General features: G+C 43.4%; 6 protein-coding genes across 6 annotated transcripts; 3 read left to right on the top strand and 3 right to left on the bottom strand.

Annotated features, from left to right (window-relative positions):
* Positions 1–960: 960 nt before the first annotated feature.
* BDP55DRAFT_683885 (uncharacterized protein) lies at positions 961–2,824 on the top strand. Its single transcript, XM_060576368.1, has 2 exons — positions 961–2,015; positions 2,097–2,824. The coding sequence occupies exons 1-2, from the start codon at positions 1,397–1,399 to the stop codon at positions 2,750–2,752; spliced, it is 1,275 nt and encodes a 424-aa protein (XP_060422800.1). The 5' UTR covers positions 961–1,396; the 3' UTR covers positions 2,753–2,824.
* Positions 2,822–4,276, bottom strand: BDP55DRAFT_721003 (enoyl reductase; the record flags this gene model as incomplete). The annotated part of the gene is made up of 3 exons (XM_060578498.1): positions 2,822–3,388; positions 3,418–3,529; positions 3,711–4,276. The coding sequence occupies 3 exons, from the start codon at positions 4,274–4,276 to the stop codon at positions 2,927–2,929; spliced, it is 1,140 nt and encodes a 379-aa protein (XP_060422799.1). The 3' UTR covers positions 2,822–2,926.
* A 122-nt stretch (positions 4,277–4,398) lies between these two features.
* On the bottom strand, positions 4,399–4,772 carry BDP55DRAFT_413865 (uncharacterized protein). Its single transcript, XM_060567392.1, has one exon. It carries the CDS (start codon positions 4,679–4,681, stop codon positions 4,442–4,444), a length of 240 nt encoding a protein of 79 aa, XP_060422798.1. The 5' UTR covers positions 4,682–4,772; the 3' UTR covers positions 4,399–4,441.
* A 90-nt stretch (positions 4,773–4,862) lies between these two features.
* Positions 4,863–5,630, top strand: BDP55DRAFT_698628 (oxidoreductase; the record flags this gene model as incomplete). The annotated part of the gene is made up of 1 exon (XM_060577796.1): positions 4,863–5,630. One exon carries the CDS (start codon positions 4,863–4,865, stop codon positions 5,628–5,630), a length of 768 nt encoding a protein of 255 aa, XP_060422797.1.
* Positions 5,631–6,202: 572 nt separating this feature from the next.
* On the top strand, positions 6,203–8,430 carry BDP55DRAFT_698627 (efflux pump; the record flags this gene model as incomplete). The annotated part of the gene is made up of 9 exons (XM_060577795.1): positions 6,203–6,415; positions 6,481–6,557; positions 6,644–6,695; positions 6,747–6,921; positions 6,981–7,004; positions 7,065–7,136; positions 7,190–7,699; positions 7,767–7,927; positions 8,002–8,430. 9 exons carry the CDS (start codon positions 6,203–6,205, stop codon positions 8,428–8,430), a joined length of 1,713 nt encoding a protein of 570 aa, XP_060422796.1.
* A 613-nt stretch (positions 8,431–9,043) lies between these two features.
* Positions 9,044–9,828, bottom strand: BDP55DRAFT_734453 (uncharacterized protein; the record flags this gene model as incomplete). Its single annotated transcript, XM_060580207.1, has 2 exons — positions 9,044–9,340; positions 9,421–9,828. 2 exons carry the CDS (start codon positions 9,826–9,828, stop codon positions 9,044–9,046), a joined length of 705 nt encoding a protein of 234 aa, XP_060422795.1.
* Between the last annotated feature and the right edge of the window lie 7,044 nt (positions 9,829–16,872).

The raw sequence follows: 16,872 nt of genomic DNA, 5'->3' as shown, positions 1-16,872 counted from the left end.
CAGGCCGTTGCTGAAGATGCCGTTTGCCCCAGAACGGATGTTGGAAAAGGGAGGGGTTCAACTCCTCGACTCTTTGATTGATTGACTCCTTGACCAATGGCGGCACTAAGGGGCACGACAGAAGGAAGCAACAACAACGGGAACCCAACACGGCGCGGGTTCAGACCACGATGGGCGACGTGGTTAGATGGACGACAAGAAAAACGATTGCGTTGTCTTGCGGCAGTTTGTGGACCTTTTGGAGCGCTGTAGCGCCCAGCATTGAATCCTACGACCCGCCAGCGGCGTTGGCGAGGCAGACAGACACGACGCAGCGGTTGGAGCGGCCAACAAACCAACAACAGGGCAATCATCTCCAGAGTGTGGTTGATTGATAAAACGGCAATGAAGTTCCGAGTTGCTCCACCCGGATGACTCGATTATTGCATCGGCTATGCATGCACTCGGCTGTGACGAGAAAAGAGTAGACGTCCAGGAGCTGGAAGAGATGAGATTGTAAGGCATCCATACAGCGGGCATGATCGGCTGCAGGACCAGTTCTCACTCTTTGCCTTGACCCATGTTGGTTGCCCGCCGTAGAAAAGGGTTCAGAAGACACCTCCAGCCGGTTTGCAGGTTGTTTGGTTCTGGCATTGTGCTGAGGTTGCTTGGCAGGGGTACAGATGAATCTCGTCGAAAGCGGGAGGGATGGGATGTGGTGCAGGAGGAGCAGGAATGGGATAATTAGGGTGTGGTGCACTCACTACTTACGTTACACCAAAAGGTACCTGAGGCTGAGGCTGAGGCTGAGGCTGAGGCTGAGGCAGGCAGGTAGGTACGTAGGTACGTAGATTACGCTAGGCTACGCTAGGTACCCTCAGTACACTAAGGTAGCGGGAACGAGTCAAGCTTTGGTGGCACCGTGGCTTGGCCAGTTCCGTCTCTCCACAAATACAGGGCGAGTGTGGGGGTCGTTGGAACTGTTCTTCCCGGGCCGATCGATTGTGCTCTCCGATTGGTTACGCACCGCCTGCGTCCAACAACAGGCCGTTGCAGGCCAATCACAACTAGCCCAAGTGCTAAGGGTACCTTTACATATGATTCCATACGGCTCTCACGTCGTATTCTTGCGGGCCATCAGTTCAATATTGCAGTGACTGCTCGCAAAGGATTCGGTTCCCTGGCTCGTCGTCAAGTTGGAAAGCAATGCTGGATAAGTGAGCTGGCTCTTATTAATACCCCAAGACGTTGCAGCCAGAGTGAGCTTTGTATCAGACCACGTATGTAGCGCGCCCAATTTGTTCCACGTAGAGTTCCCTTCTAGGCTGCGGCATTGCTTCTTGAGAAACGGCCCCCCTTCCTGTTCCCGTCTCCTTGTCACGACTCACAAGTCACAGGGGATACTCCAACACAGACGATGGACGTTTGTCGAAGCCCCCCGCAACAAGCCCCGGAGGCGACCAGCTTTGCCGCGAACAAGCTTTCCGTTCAGTCGTACCGCAGGTCGTGCGACCGCTGCCACGTCCAGAAACTCAAATGCTCTCGGAACACGCGGTCTCCCACACAGTGTCATCGTTGCGAGCGGGCTGGACACAAATGCGTCTACAGCCAGAGGAATCCCAGACAGTCAGCCAGGGTGAAGGGTAGCGCGTCCTCCGCCGCGCGGGGGGGAGCCGGCCAGTCGCACCAGCTTCCTATGCCAGCCGGAGGGGACGATGCGTCATCCGACAAGTTGTCGCCCGAGTGGCCGGGCACCCTTGATGGAGATGCCGTCGACCTTTTGCAGGAATGGACCTGGCAAGACTTCACGGGGGGCCCTCTAGGGGACTATCATGACCTTTTGGGTCAAACACTGTACAGCCCGCAGACGACGTCGACGTCGACGTCGACGCCGCTTTCGGCAAAGGAAGGGAACAACACCGCGACGGTTAGCGAGCAACAAGATGTCTTTGAGCGTCTGTCCAGCATATCAAAGACTCTGGAGGACTATATGCACTTTTTGGCCAACCAGTGGGACCATAAGGAAATCCAAAACTGTAAGGGCGTCTGCTACCATCCCTGTGCTCCCCAGCATGAGTGATCTGGTCCCGGCTAACCTCCTACCCGCCATCTCACAGATCCCATTGGCGAGGTTTTCGGCACCTTCCAGGCTTTTCTGACGATGCTTCAGGTCCAGAGGCCGATTGAGAACCCTGGCGTGCTGGAGGGCTGCCAGCATACCAGAACCGTCCTCCTTGCGTCTCATTGCTACACGGTGTGCGTTAAAATCATGGAGGCTCTAGCCGAGACGCTGTGCCAGGACATGTCCGCCCAGGCCTCGCAGAACGCGCTGCGGCAACCGCCCGGGGACGTCATCTCCGCCAACGGCGCCGAGGTCGACTTCCTGGTGGGCGAGTCGTTCTCGCACCTGCACCCCCTTGCCAGCTCGTTGGTGTCGGCCTGCACGACTCTGCACACGGGTGTCGGCATCCTGTGCAAGGTCGAGGTGGAGCTCGGCGTGCCCTGGGGGAACGGCATCATGGCCAGAGAGGCGTTGCCTGTCGAGGGCGACGTTGAAACCCTCTTCCCGTCGCAGAAGAGGAAAAGCTCGGCAGCGTTCACGCAGGCGGCTCGTTTCCTCGGTGTGATGCGGGAGGGGGCAGACAGTGATTTTGGCTACATCAGCAATCTCCAGAACTTCCACCGGCATCACGCCGGGATCCTACGTCTGACGAGACAGCATACCGTCTATTTCCTGTCCAAGATTTTATCGCCACAGACAACCAGGACGTAGCGCAGAACAATTGCAAGACGTTAACAGCACATAGAGTAGTATAGAATCACAAAACAAATATGCCAGAGAGCCGAAAATTCGATTGGGTATTAGCATTCAAACTGCCATAACCATCTTCACATCTCGAAGCCAAGAGACTAGAAGACGGTAGAGTCTCGCAATGTGCCACTAGATCTAGCGCTCAAATACAACGACAATCTTCTCGCCGGAAAGCTCGCCGGCCCTGACGACCTCCATCGATTGCTTCACCTGCTCCAACCCTCCATGTATCACACGCAAGGGATGGTGCCGCAGCTTGCCCTCTTCGACGAGCCTTCCGGCGACGCGCCAGAGCAGGGCTCCAAACTCGCGCTCCTCGTCGGAGCCCTCACGACCGTAGGGCGCAGGCCAGGTTGAGCCCTCTCCGAAAATGGTCGGGCCGAGGGTCCAGTCGGTCGTTACCATCTTCCGCGTGGCCGCGTGCTCGGGGAAGGGGTTGAGAGAGACGTACCGCCCACCGGCGCGGCCGATAGCCTTGAAGCACGCTGTGGAGGACTCGACGTTTGTGATGCAGTCTAGCGCATACCGAAGGTTGTTTTTTGTAAAGGCACGCTGAGGAGGGGGAGAAGAAGGAGAGGGGTTCTTGTCAATCTTTGTCTCGGCAGGGAAAAGGGTGTGTGTCTTACAATTTTTTCGGCACATTGTGAGTCGTGGTAGTCAAACACCTCTTCGGCACCGTTCCTCTTGGCCAGGTCGAAGTTGTGAGGCGAGCAAACGGCGATGGGAACATATCCGGACCTAGAATTGTACGATTGCCGAAATGTCAGACATGATCTCAGTCGTCAAAGGAACAAGATAACCGCCGACGACGACGATAGTTAAAGAAGGTGATACCGCTTGCCAGCGGGCCATCATGATCACAACATTTTGGATTTCATGGCAACAGAAGGGAGACGATATTCTCGGGACCGCAACATACTCTCTCAAGAACTGCATCGTGATGGTGGCCGTGGCGGTGCTCCCGCCGTACACCAGGACGTACGCCGTCTTGACAGGCTTGGCATCATCACTAGTGTACGGCAATGAGATGCCAAGCAGCTTCAAGGCTAGGCCGGCCGTGCTGATGCCGGCAGGCAGGGCAGCGGCTGCTTCCGTGGCCCAGCCGTCGGGCACCTTGGCCCAGACGCCCCCACGCGTGATGGTGTACTGGGCAAAGGCCCCCTGGTCGGGCGTGCGAGGACACATCTCATTCTGCGCGCCGTAGACCCTGTCGCCGACCCTGACGTGCGTGACGCCGGACCCCACCGCGACCACCGTCCCGCAGTAATCGGTGCCCAGGAAGGCCCACGGCGTGGCGAAGGCGCCTCGCATCTTGGTGTCGCTGGGGTTGAGCGCGACGGCGTCGATGCGGACGTAGACCTGGTCAGCGGGCAGCTTGGGGCACGGCGCGTCGTCCCAAATGACCACCTCGTCGTTATCGTTTACCGTCATGGCCTTCTGCTTAGCAGGCGGGGTAAACGCGACTTCGTTTGCCAGGCTGCCCATTGTGTCTTTCTTGTTCGTCTGTGTTTGGGGAAAGATAGGGGAGGTGAGGTGGAGGGCGGCAGGTGATGGGAAGCTGTAGTGTGATTCGACACCTTGTGTACGTGCTGTATCGAGTGCTTCCAAAGTTGCCTTTTCCGGACCAATTTTTTGGTCATTAATGCAGGGTTATTTAAGAGCATCCTGCCGCGAAACACTGGATATGTCGAGCATCCTCCTGATGTGTATCCACTTGCGGCACGGTCGACATTCAACACGGCGTTTTTCGGTGTTGAGGTAGGAAACGCCGAACATCGGCGTGTCAGACATTTGGCGGTTTATGGCTAAGATCAACTCAGGAAAGCATGACGGGCACGTTTTGATAGATGCACAACAAAATGGGTCGTAAAACCGAAGCCGAGATGCCATTTGCCGCCGTCTTGGTAGCCAGTGCGGTTCCCCCCCAAGCCTTTCTTCTCGTCAGTCACGGAAGGTAAGTCACCTTTTGCACCACCATCACGAAACCCCGATTTTCTTTTCGTCGCAGCCTGACAGCATCATAGTCCAGAAGTTCTAACGCCCTCGACAAACCCTGCAAGCGATTGACATCATGGGCGTCACAAAACCTCAACTCACGACGCCGCCCAGCGCCCCCAGAGCGCTTCTGTGTATCCATGGGTCTGGTGGCTCAGCCAACATATTCCGCGTCCAGACGGCCAAGCTTCGCATGGCGTTACGACATGAGTTCGAATTCGTCTATGCCACCGCCCCGTTCGAATCCGAGCCTGGTCCGGGTGTGTTGCCGCTGTTTCGAGGCATGGGCCCGTACCGTTCCTGGTTTTTGAAGGACGACGGTGACAAAAAAACTAGAGTGAACCGGACGAACGACAACGAAGAGCCCAGCGCAGACACTTCGTCAGTGGGTGGCCGGCTCTTGGAAGTGAATAAACCCGTCCAGAAGGTTGTCGAGGACTGGCAGAAGAACAACCCGCAGATTCCCATTGTCGGGGTCATGGCCTTCTCCGAGGGCGCATTGGTGGCCACGTTGCTGATATGGCAGCAGCAGATGGGAAGGCTGCCGTGGTTCCCAAAGATGGACGTGGCCATGTTCATCTGTTGCTATTACACCGAGGAGGCCACGGACTACATAAAGACCGAGTCGCCAGATGACCAAAAAGCGACCCTGATCAACGTGCCGAGCGTGCATCTCCAAGGCCTGCAAGATTTTGCTCTCCAAGGGTCGCGGACATTGGCTGCGACGCACTTTTCCCCTGAAAACGCCGACATACTAGAGTTCCAGGGCGGGCACCACATCCCCAGCAGAAAGAGCGACGTTGATGAGGCTGCGAGGCGTTTCCTCAACTTGTTAAAGCGCTGAACGCCTACCAGTGGGAACAGATTCGGTTGGTTTCACAGCTGCTTTTCGCGGTTCAGGTCGTAAACATAGTGACAATAACGCAACGGAAAAAATAAGCGAATGTACCTGTAAGCAACTACCGCGCTTCCCAAGGTCCGCCATTGAGATGTGCTATCGATAGAGTGTCTTTTACCAAGAACACGCCCACGCAGCACGTCGGCTGTCTTATCCACACCTTAAGTACCTGAAGGCTGACTAACACCGTCCGCAACCGAGAAGGAATTCGGGATTCAAGCCAAGCCAAGCCCAGCCTACTTAAGCAGCGGCTCGCCCCGTCCCTAGCTTACTTGTTGTTTACAATATGCCGCTTTACAGGCGCCACAAGCCACTTGACTCTTTCGGAAAGACCAACAGCACCAACAGTAGCCCTGTCTTCACCCGACCATCTCTTTTCGGCTTTTTGAAGTTTCTGCATCGAGTCTGTAATGTCTTTTTGATACCGGCTCTTCCTATCCTACTCGTTCGCCCACCCGGAATCCCGACCAACTTCGGTCGCACGCAAACACGTCTCGTGGCCACCGGCATCCGTGACGATGGAGAAACCCGTCAATGACACTTCCGTGTCCCTCGGCGCGCCGGAGGAACGCAATCACGTTGGCGAGGTAGCCCCGAAAGAGCTCGAAAACACACAGGACGTGGTAGAGGATGTCGAAAAACGGGAGTACCTTTCCGGTGTCCAGCTCTGGCTGGTGCTTGCTTCCGTCACTCTTGTTGCCTTCGTCATGCTCCTCGACATGTCCATCATCGTGACGGCAAGTTCTTCCCTACCCCCAATCTGTTAGTCGGTAATCTCCTGACCTCGTGCGAGCAGGCAATTCCTCAAATCACAAACGACTTCCATTCCCTTGGCGACGTCGGGTGGTACGGCAGCGCCTTTCTCCTGGCCAAGTGCGTCACGTCCCTCCACCACCGCCCATCCAGCCCACCTTATCGCTCCCGTTCATCCGTTTGCTGACTGCTTTTGGATCCAACAGCTGCGCCCTGCAGCCTCTAGCTGGCCGGCTATACACATTGACGAGCTACAAGGTATTGCCCTTGGCTGCTCTCTTTCCCGGCCACATGGCTAACACAGTGTAGTACACTTTTCTTGCCTTTCTCTTCGTCTTCGAGATCGGATCTGCCGTTTGCGGATCTGCCCAATCGTCCAAGGCATTGATCGTCGGCCGAGCCGTGGCCGGCATTGGTGGTTCTGGTATCATGAACGGTGCCCTCACCATCGTCTCTGCCAGTTCCCCCATAGACAAGCAACCGCGTGCGTGGCTCACCTCTCGCCTATTGTCTCACTCAATTGTTAACTGAAACTGTACACAGTCATGGTAGGGACCATGATGGGATGTGAGTGACTACCAAAGCAGAACCAAAATGGTTGCTATCTCTTCTGACTCTGGCAATCAGTGAGCCAAATGGGCATCGTGTGTGGACCGCTAGTTGGAGGCGCTTTCACACAGGGAGCTAGTTGGCGATGGTGTGAGTGTGCTTCTGGTGCCAATTCGACACATCCCTTCTAACAACTCACTTAGGCTTTTACGTCAACCTACCCATTGGTGCTCTGGCGGCCGTTCTGCTCCTCACCATTCGCATCCCTGATCATCGCTCCTCTGAGATTGCGTCTGGTCAAACGCGTTTGAGAACAATAGTTTCCAAGCTCGACCTGACTGGCTTCCTCTTTTTCGCTGGCTTTGCCGTCATGGTGGAGCTGGCACTCTCGTGGGGAGGGTCCGACTACCCCTGGAACAGTCCAACCGTGATCGGTCTGTTCTGCGGGGCCGCCGTCTCCTTGGCGATCTTTGTGGCATGGGAGCACCGCGTTGGTGACGATGCCATGATCCCAGGCTCTGTTGCCTGCCGGCGTGAAGTCTGGAGCGCTTCCCTTTACCTAGGCTTCTTTTCTGGCGCGCTACTATGCTTCTCATACTACATGCCCATCTACTTCCAAGCCGTCAAAGGAGCATCCGCTCTTATGAGCGGTGTCTATCTCCTCTCCGGGATCTTGCCTCAGCTAGTCATGGCAATCTTGTCCGGCGCACTCAGTAAGTGATCGAGAGGGATTATGGATGTGCCACTGGCTGCATGGTTCTGAATAACTAACATCGATAGTTGGAAAAATGGGATACTATTTACCCTGGGCATTGGCTAGTTCCGCTATCATGCTTGTTGGCGCTGGTTTGACGACAACCCTAACGGTCAAGGCAACGGTTCCCCAGTGGGTTATGTATCAGTTCGTCGCCGGATTCGGTCGAGGCTGTGGCATGCAAACGGTGATACCCCTCTTTCTTGCTTCCCAGATCATACCGGAAAGGTCTCCTGGCTGATTTTTCTTCCTCCCAATCAGCCCGTCATTGCGATCCAAAACACGCTCCCAACCAGACAGATCCCGCTCGGCATGTCACTGGTCATCTTCACGCAGACCTTCGGAGGGTCCCTCGCGCTGACGATTGCGCAACTCGTCTTCAACAGCTGCTTGGAAGCGGCCATTCCCAAGTTCGCCCCTACGGCAAACGTGGACGCCATAACGTATGCTGGCGCGACTGGCTTCTCCTCGGTGGTCACTCCAGACGAGCTTTCTGGCGTTCTGCGCTCTTACGCCTATGCCATCGACAAGACTTTCTATGTTGCGCTGGGTGCTTCAGCTGGGACATTTTTGTTTGCTTGGGGCATGGGATGGCGAAAGATTCAGCAAAAGAAGGGCAATAATACTTCGGGCGTTCAAAGTCAACCAGCGGCGGGTGATGGAAGCAGAACAGAAAGAAACGAGGTTTAGACGTTTTGTGAGAGGACTCGACTACTTAAGTCAGGTGGGGCGCTCGCTGAGTGACATCTGTTGAGATAAAAGGTGTGATGGGTGGAAGAGTCAGCCTTCAAGTGTGGCAGGAAAGTTTTCTGTGGACATTATTACCGTCTTTAATACGAAGGGGCACCGATGAAAGGCTTGTAGCCTGCAACGAATTCAAGATGGTCTCATTGTATCTTCCTCGTGCTTTCAATCCATGGAACTTGTAGAGAGTTTTGCAATTGAGTGATTGAGTCAATCTTATCAAAGTCAACCTCCTTCGTTGTGTCTATCCCTCCTCTGTTGCTGTTTCGGTTTGATACCGGCGATTTGAGCATCCACCTATGCCGTACCAGATATCTCAACGTGTTTGAGAAGGTGTTTTGCCATTCTGTCTTGCCCAATCTGTAGTTATAGTCAGAGCCACCTGCTTGAACGCTACACGCCGGAGATGAAACCTAGGCAGGCTCGTTTCTGGTGATGCCTCCAGGAACTTGCCTGAATCACAAAAAGTCCTTCTGTCAGGGTCTACAGCTGTCATGACTCCAAAAGAGGTGCAAGACGCGAGACAGCTTGTTTCAAGTAGTCTCACGCCACAAGGAATTTAAGCATCGGCGGCTGGCTGTCTCATCGTATACTGGGCCTTGGAGGCGTGGTAGTCGGCCAGCTCGCGGAATTGCGGTTTCAGCCGAGATCCGCTTTCCTTCTCGCTCTCTTTTACGTCCGCGCTCCCTCCTTCGCATAGTGAAGCGCTGAATTCCTCTCGCAAAGCGTTGCTGTCAAAGGCCTTGGGAAGAGAGACATCGTTCAGGGGTGTGTTCTGGGTAGAACCGTGTGAGAAAGTAGCGGCGGCGGCAACGATGTGAATGCCACAATCAAAATCGGCTGGCTGAATCGGACCCTATTGTCATGTAAAGTGTTAGAGAGGGTGCAATGACCGAGGGAATGGATACTCAACTCCTAGCCACCAGGAGCGGATACCCAGGAGACACTTGATGGAGAACTCAGCTTAATCGCAGCGACGGACGGCACCATGTCGAGCTTGCATAACCACTGGAGAAAGGACATAGCGACATCGCTCGTGAGAGGAGACATTGTGAGGTCCTTTCCAACAGAGTCGTAGACCTGAACAGATTGCGAGTTGAATTGGTTGCGGTACCAGAAATGTTGGGTGCCGTCGTTAACTGGAAGAAGAAGTGAATCACGCCCGGCTTCGCGAACAAGCCAATCAGGCGTCCGTTTCCAAGAAGCCCAATTACTGGCCACCACATGGCTATCAATGACGCCCAGCCTGTCGCTTCTTGTGCGTGTGCAGAGGGTGTTGATGATTGTGTCGTTGAGGAACTGACCAGGGGCAAGCCTTGGGAGACTGGCAACGAGTTCCCTCATCTCGTTATCGGACTGGTGCGCGGCGTGACTAAGTGGTAGTGGCATAGACTGCGTGAGGGCTTGGGTGTCTTGTTTTGACGACCCAGAAGTCTCAGAGACCTGATGATCCTGTTCCAGCCGGCCTTACGGATGCTCAGAGACTTTGGAGTCCTGGCTCGCCCCGTCAAGCAAGACTCTTTAAATATTTGCAACGTCCTCAACCTTGGATCGAACAGCGGTGTTGCTAAGGGTCATACCGTAGGAACTGAGACGTAGCATGAGAGACAGGCGAAGCTCGATGAAAATGCTAGCCATGCGATAACTTAGCCGTGCGGTGCGGTCTCACATACGATCTGCGGTTTAACGTACTGCAGTGATTGACAATGCACAAGGAAGAGCTGGCGGGCTGGCTTAGAGACCATAAGCACAAGCATGAAACTATCAAGCAATAGAGTTATGGTATAGGGATTTTGTGAACACGACGACACCACGCAAAGTTTCATTCGTGTTTACTCTCGTACGAGATCCAGGTCCGTCATGTCATTGGGCAACCTGGCAGACTTCTCCAACAGGTTGATGCACCTTTTCATTTCCTTCCAAGACAAAATTAGTGAGCCTTGGAAGGGATGTCGAACCCAAATGTACTTTTGTTGCACTCTCTGCCTGTAGCCCATTCATGCTCCCTAGTTTCTACGGTAAAAAGAACCAAATCATCTCTAACGGAAAGAGCAAGGCTACGGGGCCACCGCGCGACACAAAATCAGCCCCTGACAGAGACATCCTCCCCCTTTTCCTCCTCAAGTGCCATGATCAGTTGCTGGACTGAGTTGAATATCATGATGAGGGCGATCTCGACGTTGCTTGCGGTCTTTGGCGACACCGACGTGATTCGATCAGGCTCAAGTAAGAGGATCTCGTTGCACAGAGCGGCAATCTTAGCGGTGATTCTAGGTATTGCTGGTAGCAGAGAGGGTTCTTACGCTCGCTTTTAGCTATCTTTATTAAGAATATCTTTTAATAAAATTATAATTAATTATTAAAGCCTTACCTACCTTATAACTTATAAATATAGCTTTAAAGAAGCTATTTATAACTACGATATTATTTATTTAGCCCTTATAGCCTTAACTTTTATTATATACTTATTACGACTAGCTAGTTATAATACTTTAATTACTCCTATTTAATAAATTTACTTTACAAAAGATTAATTAAATAATATGAAAAATGTCTTCCTATGCCTTTATAAAGTTACTTATTCCGGGCTCCTTTACTTTTTCTAAATAATCTATTTAAAGTTTAACTAAAGAGATAGAGATAGCCCTAATAAATATTAACTTTAATAACGAGATTACCCTTAATAAAGACGTTTATGAATAACTTAAAGAATAAATTAAAAAAGGAGATATAGATATTACTAAAATATAAACTATATATAACGATATTACGAATAAACTTTAAAACCTTAAAATTATAATCTAATAGTTCGGGAATAGCCCTTAATACATTTAAGACCTAGAAAACGAAGTTATTTAAATTAAAGAATAAAAGTTAAGTATTAATATCTAAGCTTTTTAAAAAAAAGTTAATATCTTTTAAGCTGCTATTAATATTATTAATACTCCCCTTTAAAGAGGACGATAGAAACTTAAGCTTAACGTACTTATTACGTATAAAGGTACCCCGGGTACCCTTAAAGGATTTTTAATTTAAATTAAAAACTATTAAAACTTTTACTATAAAGATTTTATTAATAAAATTAAAAAAGTTATATATATTACTAGCTTCCTTAAAGGACGAGCCTTTAAATAATTTAAATTAATTTAAAAAGAATACTTTAATAAAAAAACTCTCGATAAGTACTCTATTAAAGTACGTAATATTTATTATAGTTTTAATAAGTTCGAAAAAGCCCTTAAGTCCTTATTCTAGGACCTTAATAAAAAACGATAAGCTAAGTATAATTTAATATAGCTTTAATAAACTAAATCGGTAAAGAAATACTCTATTAAATTTAAACGTCTTAATACTTAACTAGACCTTACTAATAATATAAAAATATTTATATACTATTAAAGATTAAAGGATAAAGTTAAGGACGAATTAGTCCTATTTAATAAACTAAACGACTTCCTTTAATATAATAAACTTATTATTAAGCTTAATAACCGACTTTATAAATAAAAAATAAAAAAAAAGGATCGTAAATAAGAATCTAATATAGGATATAAATACTAATAGTAACCTTAACGTAACTTTTAAACTAATTAACGACCTTATAATAACTAGAACGGTAATTACTAAAATACCGCTTATAGATAGTATAAAGGTCCTATAGACCTTAATGTCGTTAAAAAAAAAAGACCGATTAAAAAAAGAGTTTAAATACTATAACTATAATAAGCTAGGATATATAGCTAGGGATTACCGATAATCTAAATATATTTAGAACTAACCCGTCCTAAAAAAAAGGGCTAACCTTATTATTAAAAAAGTTCTTTATATATAACTATTATAGATAGGCTATTATAACGATAGCTACTTTATATATAAAAATAATAAAGAATAAATAAAATAATACCTTAAAAAACTAAAAAATAAAAGACGATTAAAATATAATACTATACTACTACTAGTTAAGACCCTAGCAGTAATAAAAAAAAAGAACTCTTAATTAAAACTATCTATATAATATAACGAGAAGACAATAATAAGAAATTCATTTATAAAGTTAAAAAATAGCTTAAAGACCTATCCCGTAAAAATAAAATCGAAATACTTAAAAAACTAACTTTTAATTTTAATATTATAAACGAAAAAAGAATTAACTTTTAAGTTAAAAAAAGAAAAATTAATATAGAAAATAGCTCTTACTACCCTAATAAAGAATCACTTAATAATTCGGACGAACTTCGTAACGTCGCTCGATAACGTACTTAAATAAAGATTAATTATAAAATACCGCCTAGCGTTAATAATATTAGTTCTAAAAAGGACGATGACGAATTAAAGTATAAGTATATTTATCTATTTAAAAATAATTAAGTTATTTAGTTCTATAGAACTAAAGAATATAAAAAAGACGTAATAACCTTTTATATAGAGAAAAACTATTCTTTATTCGACCTTAAAGACCCTTTTTATAAAGAATTATTTTAAGTAGAGTACCTAAACAATAAATGCCTTTAGTACCTTATACTTAAATAAGATAGCCACTTCTATCTATAAAAGCGTAATAATAAATATATTAAAGATATCTACGTAAATAACTAACTATTTAATTAGACGCTATAATAGTATAATAATAACGATAAAGTAATATTCGGTCTAGATCTAAACTTCCTTATAAAGTATTTAAGTAGTTAATATATAAACTAAAAAGACTATAGATATAACTAATACTAGATCTATTATGTTAAAAAGGCTAAGGCCTAAAGAAAGAATTAAAAACGATAAAAAGCCCGATAAAAAAAAATATTAAAAAACTAAAAAAGCTAATTGCAAAGGAATAATAAAAGGTAAGATTAAAAAATAAGTTCCTATATATAACTAGATAATATAATGATATATACCTATAAATAAGATTCGAAATTTATAAAAAAGGACTAAACGCTATTATCGATAGTGGCGTATAAAAAAGCTATATCTTACTAATAGTAATAAATAAGCTCGACCTATTATAAATATAAAAGGATAACCCCTACCGACTATAAATAATAAAAAGAGAACGAATTGGTTACGATTTCGGATATATTAATTAAAAAACTATATACCTTTTAATATATATTAACGATTAGTAAAAATAATTAAAGTATAATATTATAGAGATTAGAAATATCGATATTATTTTAGGACTTTCGTAGTTATAAAGATATAACCTACGGATAAATTAGATAATTAACTAAATTTAATAGGAAAATCTAATTACTAAACGACCTTAAAAAAAAAAGGGTTTAAACGGATTTCTAGTAACTCCTAAAAAAAGAAAATAAATACGATATATAGCTTTTATTAAAACGGTAAAAATCCCTAGGAAGTTTATAATTAGTATTAATAATTAAAGATTATAACGGCTCTAAATTATACCTAAAAAGTACTGGAAATATATAAAACTATTTATAGAACCTAAAGAAATAAGATTACTAGAATATAATAGCTAGGATATAAAGATTAAACTTAAAGAAAAAATATAACCTAGATTTTATCTATTATATCCTATATATTAAAAAGAATAAAAATACCTTAATAAATATATTGACGAAAAACTTAATAAGGAATATATTCGACCGTTAAATTCTCCCGTAAGATTTCCCTTATTCTTTATATTAAAGAAAGGAAGAAAGAAATCAAGATCTATAATTAATTATAAAAAACTTAACGAAATTACTAAAAAGAATTACTATCTTTTACCCCTTATTATAAAACTTAGAGATCTACTTTACGGAGCTAATTAGTTTATTATAATAGATCTTAAAAAAGTATTTAACTAGATTTAAATTAAGGAAGGAGACGAATAAAAGACCGTATTCCGAATATGTAAAGGACTCTTTAAGTACCTCGTTATACCCTTCGGACTTATTAACGTATTAGTAATATTTCAAATAATAATCAACTATATATTTAAAAAATACGTCGATATCTTTATTATTATCTATATCGATAATGTCCTTATTTTCTTTCCCGACCTCGAAACTTATAAAAAGTATATTTATATAATATTTTAAAAACTTTAAGATACCAAATTATATATTAAACCCTTTAAATATAAATTCTATATATAGAAGATAGACTTCCTTAAATATACTATTATACTAGGATAAATTTATATATAAACCTCGAAAATAAAAGTAGTTAGGGACTAGCCTATATTATAAAACGTTAAGGACGTATAAGGATTCTTAAAATTCGTTAACTTTTATTAACGATTTTTTAAAGATTATATTAATATTATTAGACCTCTTAATAACTTAATATGAAAAGATAACTTATTTATTTAGGATTCTTAATATAAAGAGGCCTTTATTAAAGTTAAGAATATAGTCATTTCTAAACTAATAATTATAATCCTAAACCCCTAAAAAGCTTTCGAAATTAAGACCGACGCTTTAAACTTCGCTATAAGAGTAGTTTTAAAATAACAAAACGAATAAAAAAAACTTTATTTATATTATTTCTATTTTAAAGTATTTTATAAAGCAAAATTAAATTAATAGATTTACGATAAAGAACTAATAGCTATTATTAAAGTATTTTGAGAATAAAGACTATAGTTATCTAGAACTAAGTACGAAGTTACGGTCTATATAGACTATAAGAACTTTATAAACTTTATAATAAATAAGAACCTAAATAAACGATAAGTTAAATAAAGCGAGTTCCTATTTAAATATAACTTTTAAATTATTTATTAAAAAGGTTTAGAAAATAGTAAAATAAACGCTCTTAATAAAAGACCTAATTATAAAATTACGGTCCTTAAAGAAACTTAAGTTATTTTTAAACTAAATAAAGATAGTAGCTTTATATTAATTATAAAGCTCCTTATAATAACTAAAAAGGTTAATACTAGCCTAACTAAAAAGATAACCCCTAAGTTTATTATAGAAATTTATAATATACTTATATACGGCTATTAAAGAGTTACTAAAATATAAAAAAGGATTTACTAGTATTACGATAAGTTTATTATATATAACGTATATAATAAGCAAGTGAAACAAATAAGCAAGTGAAATACAGAACCGCAACCATATCACTTTAATATAATCGGGCGCTTTTCTTCTATAACTTACTATAATACGCTAAAATAAAGAATCTAATACTCAGCTTACCCTCTAGGCTATTTAAAGTTACCCAAAATTAAGCACTCGGGCTATAGCTAAGATCTATTTAGTTAGCCACATTATACTAACCCAGTAACTAAAGGGAATACCATTACGACGTAATATTATACCGAATTTATATAATTTAACGGTTCTTAAAAAAGAGAAGCTAATTAAATATATCCTCGACCTAAATTCCCGATTATTTCCTCCCTAGCTTTATAATATTAAAGAAATAGTAAATCGATTACTTACCGACTACAATACGCTCCTTATTAGAAAGCGATAAGCTTCGAACTTTATTAAACAATAACTATAGTTACAAATACGTCGTTTTCGTAAATATAACTATAAGAGGGCCTAATATAAAGATCTAGTTACAATAAACGCATAGTTCTTACTTATAACGAATATAATTGCAAAGTACGATATTATAGACTTAAATATCTATAACTTTAACGAGACTAGCTTTATAATAAGCTAGATCTCAACTGGTATAATCGTAACTAGTATTAAAAGGCGTTTAAATACGAAATTAATATAACTTAGTAATCGTAAATAGGTTATAGTTATTTAGGCTATTAGCTTATCGGGTTATAATATCCTATTATATATTATCGTTACGGGTCAATATTACCTTTTTACCTAATATACAGAATCTAATTTCCTATATAATTAGGTTATTATAACGTCTAAAAATAGATAGATAATAAATAAAAAAGGCCTAGATTAAGCTCGATACTTTAAACGGTATATAAGACCGTATAAAAAGGGTTAATATCGCCTCCTTATTATTAATAAATACGAAAATTATCATTCTACGGATTTTAAGCTTTTTTATAAAGAGAATAATATTATTACCCTATATATACCGGTTTATTTATTTTATCTATTCCAGCCCTTAAATATTAAATATTTTAGGCCTCTAAAAAAGGTATATAGTCGAGAAATCGAGGATAAGATACGTTAAGGTAATACATATATTACTAAGAAGGACTTCTTCCCGGCGTTTTATAGGGCTTTTATATAAGCGATTACGGAGAAAAATATCTAGGGAGGATTTAGAAGGGCAGGACTTATACCTTTAAATATAAAAAGTATACTTTTAAAACTTAATATAAAGTTATACACTCCGACGCCTCTAAGATCCTTCCCGACAATACCCCCGGCATAGACTTCTTAAATACTAAATAACCTAACTAAGGCGTCTTTATAATTATAATTTATTAAAAATAAAATCGTC

This window comes from Colletotrichum godetiae (assembly GCF_030913485.1).
Source record: "Colletotrichum godetiae strain CBS 193.32 chromosome Unknown BDP55scaffold_80, whole genome shotgun sequence".
In the NCBI taxonomy this organism is placed as follows: Eukaryota; Fungi; Ascomycota; class Sordariomycetes; order Glomerellales; family Glomerellaceae; genus Colletotrichum; species Colletotrichum godetiae.
This window is presented reverse-complemented; position numbering and strand designations above follow the sequence as displayed.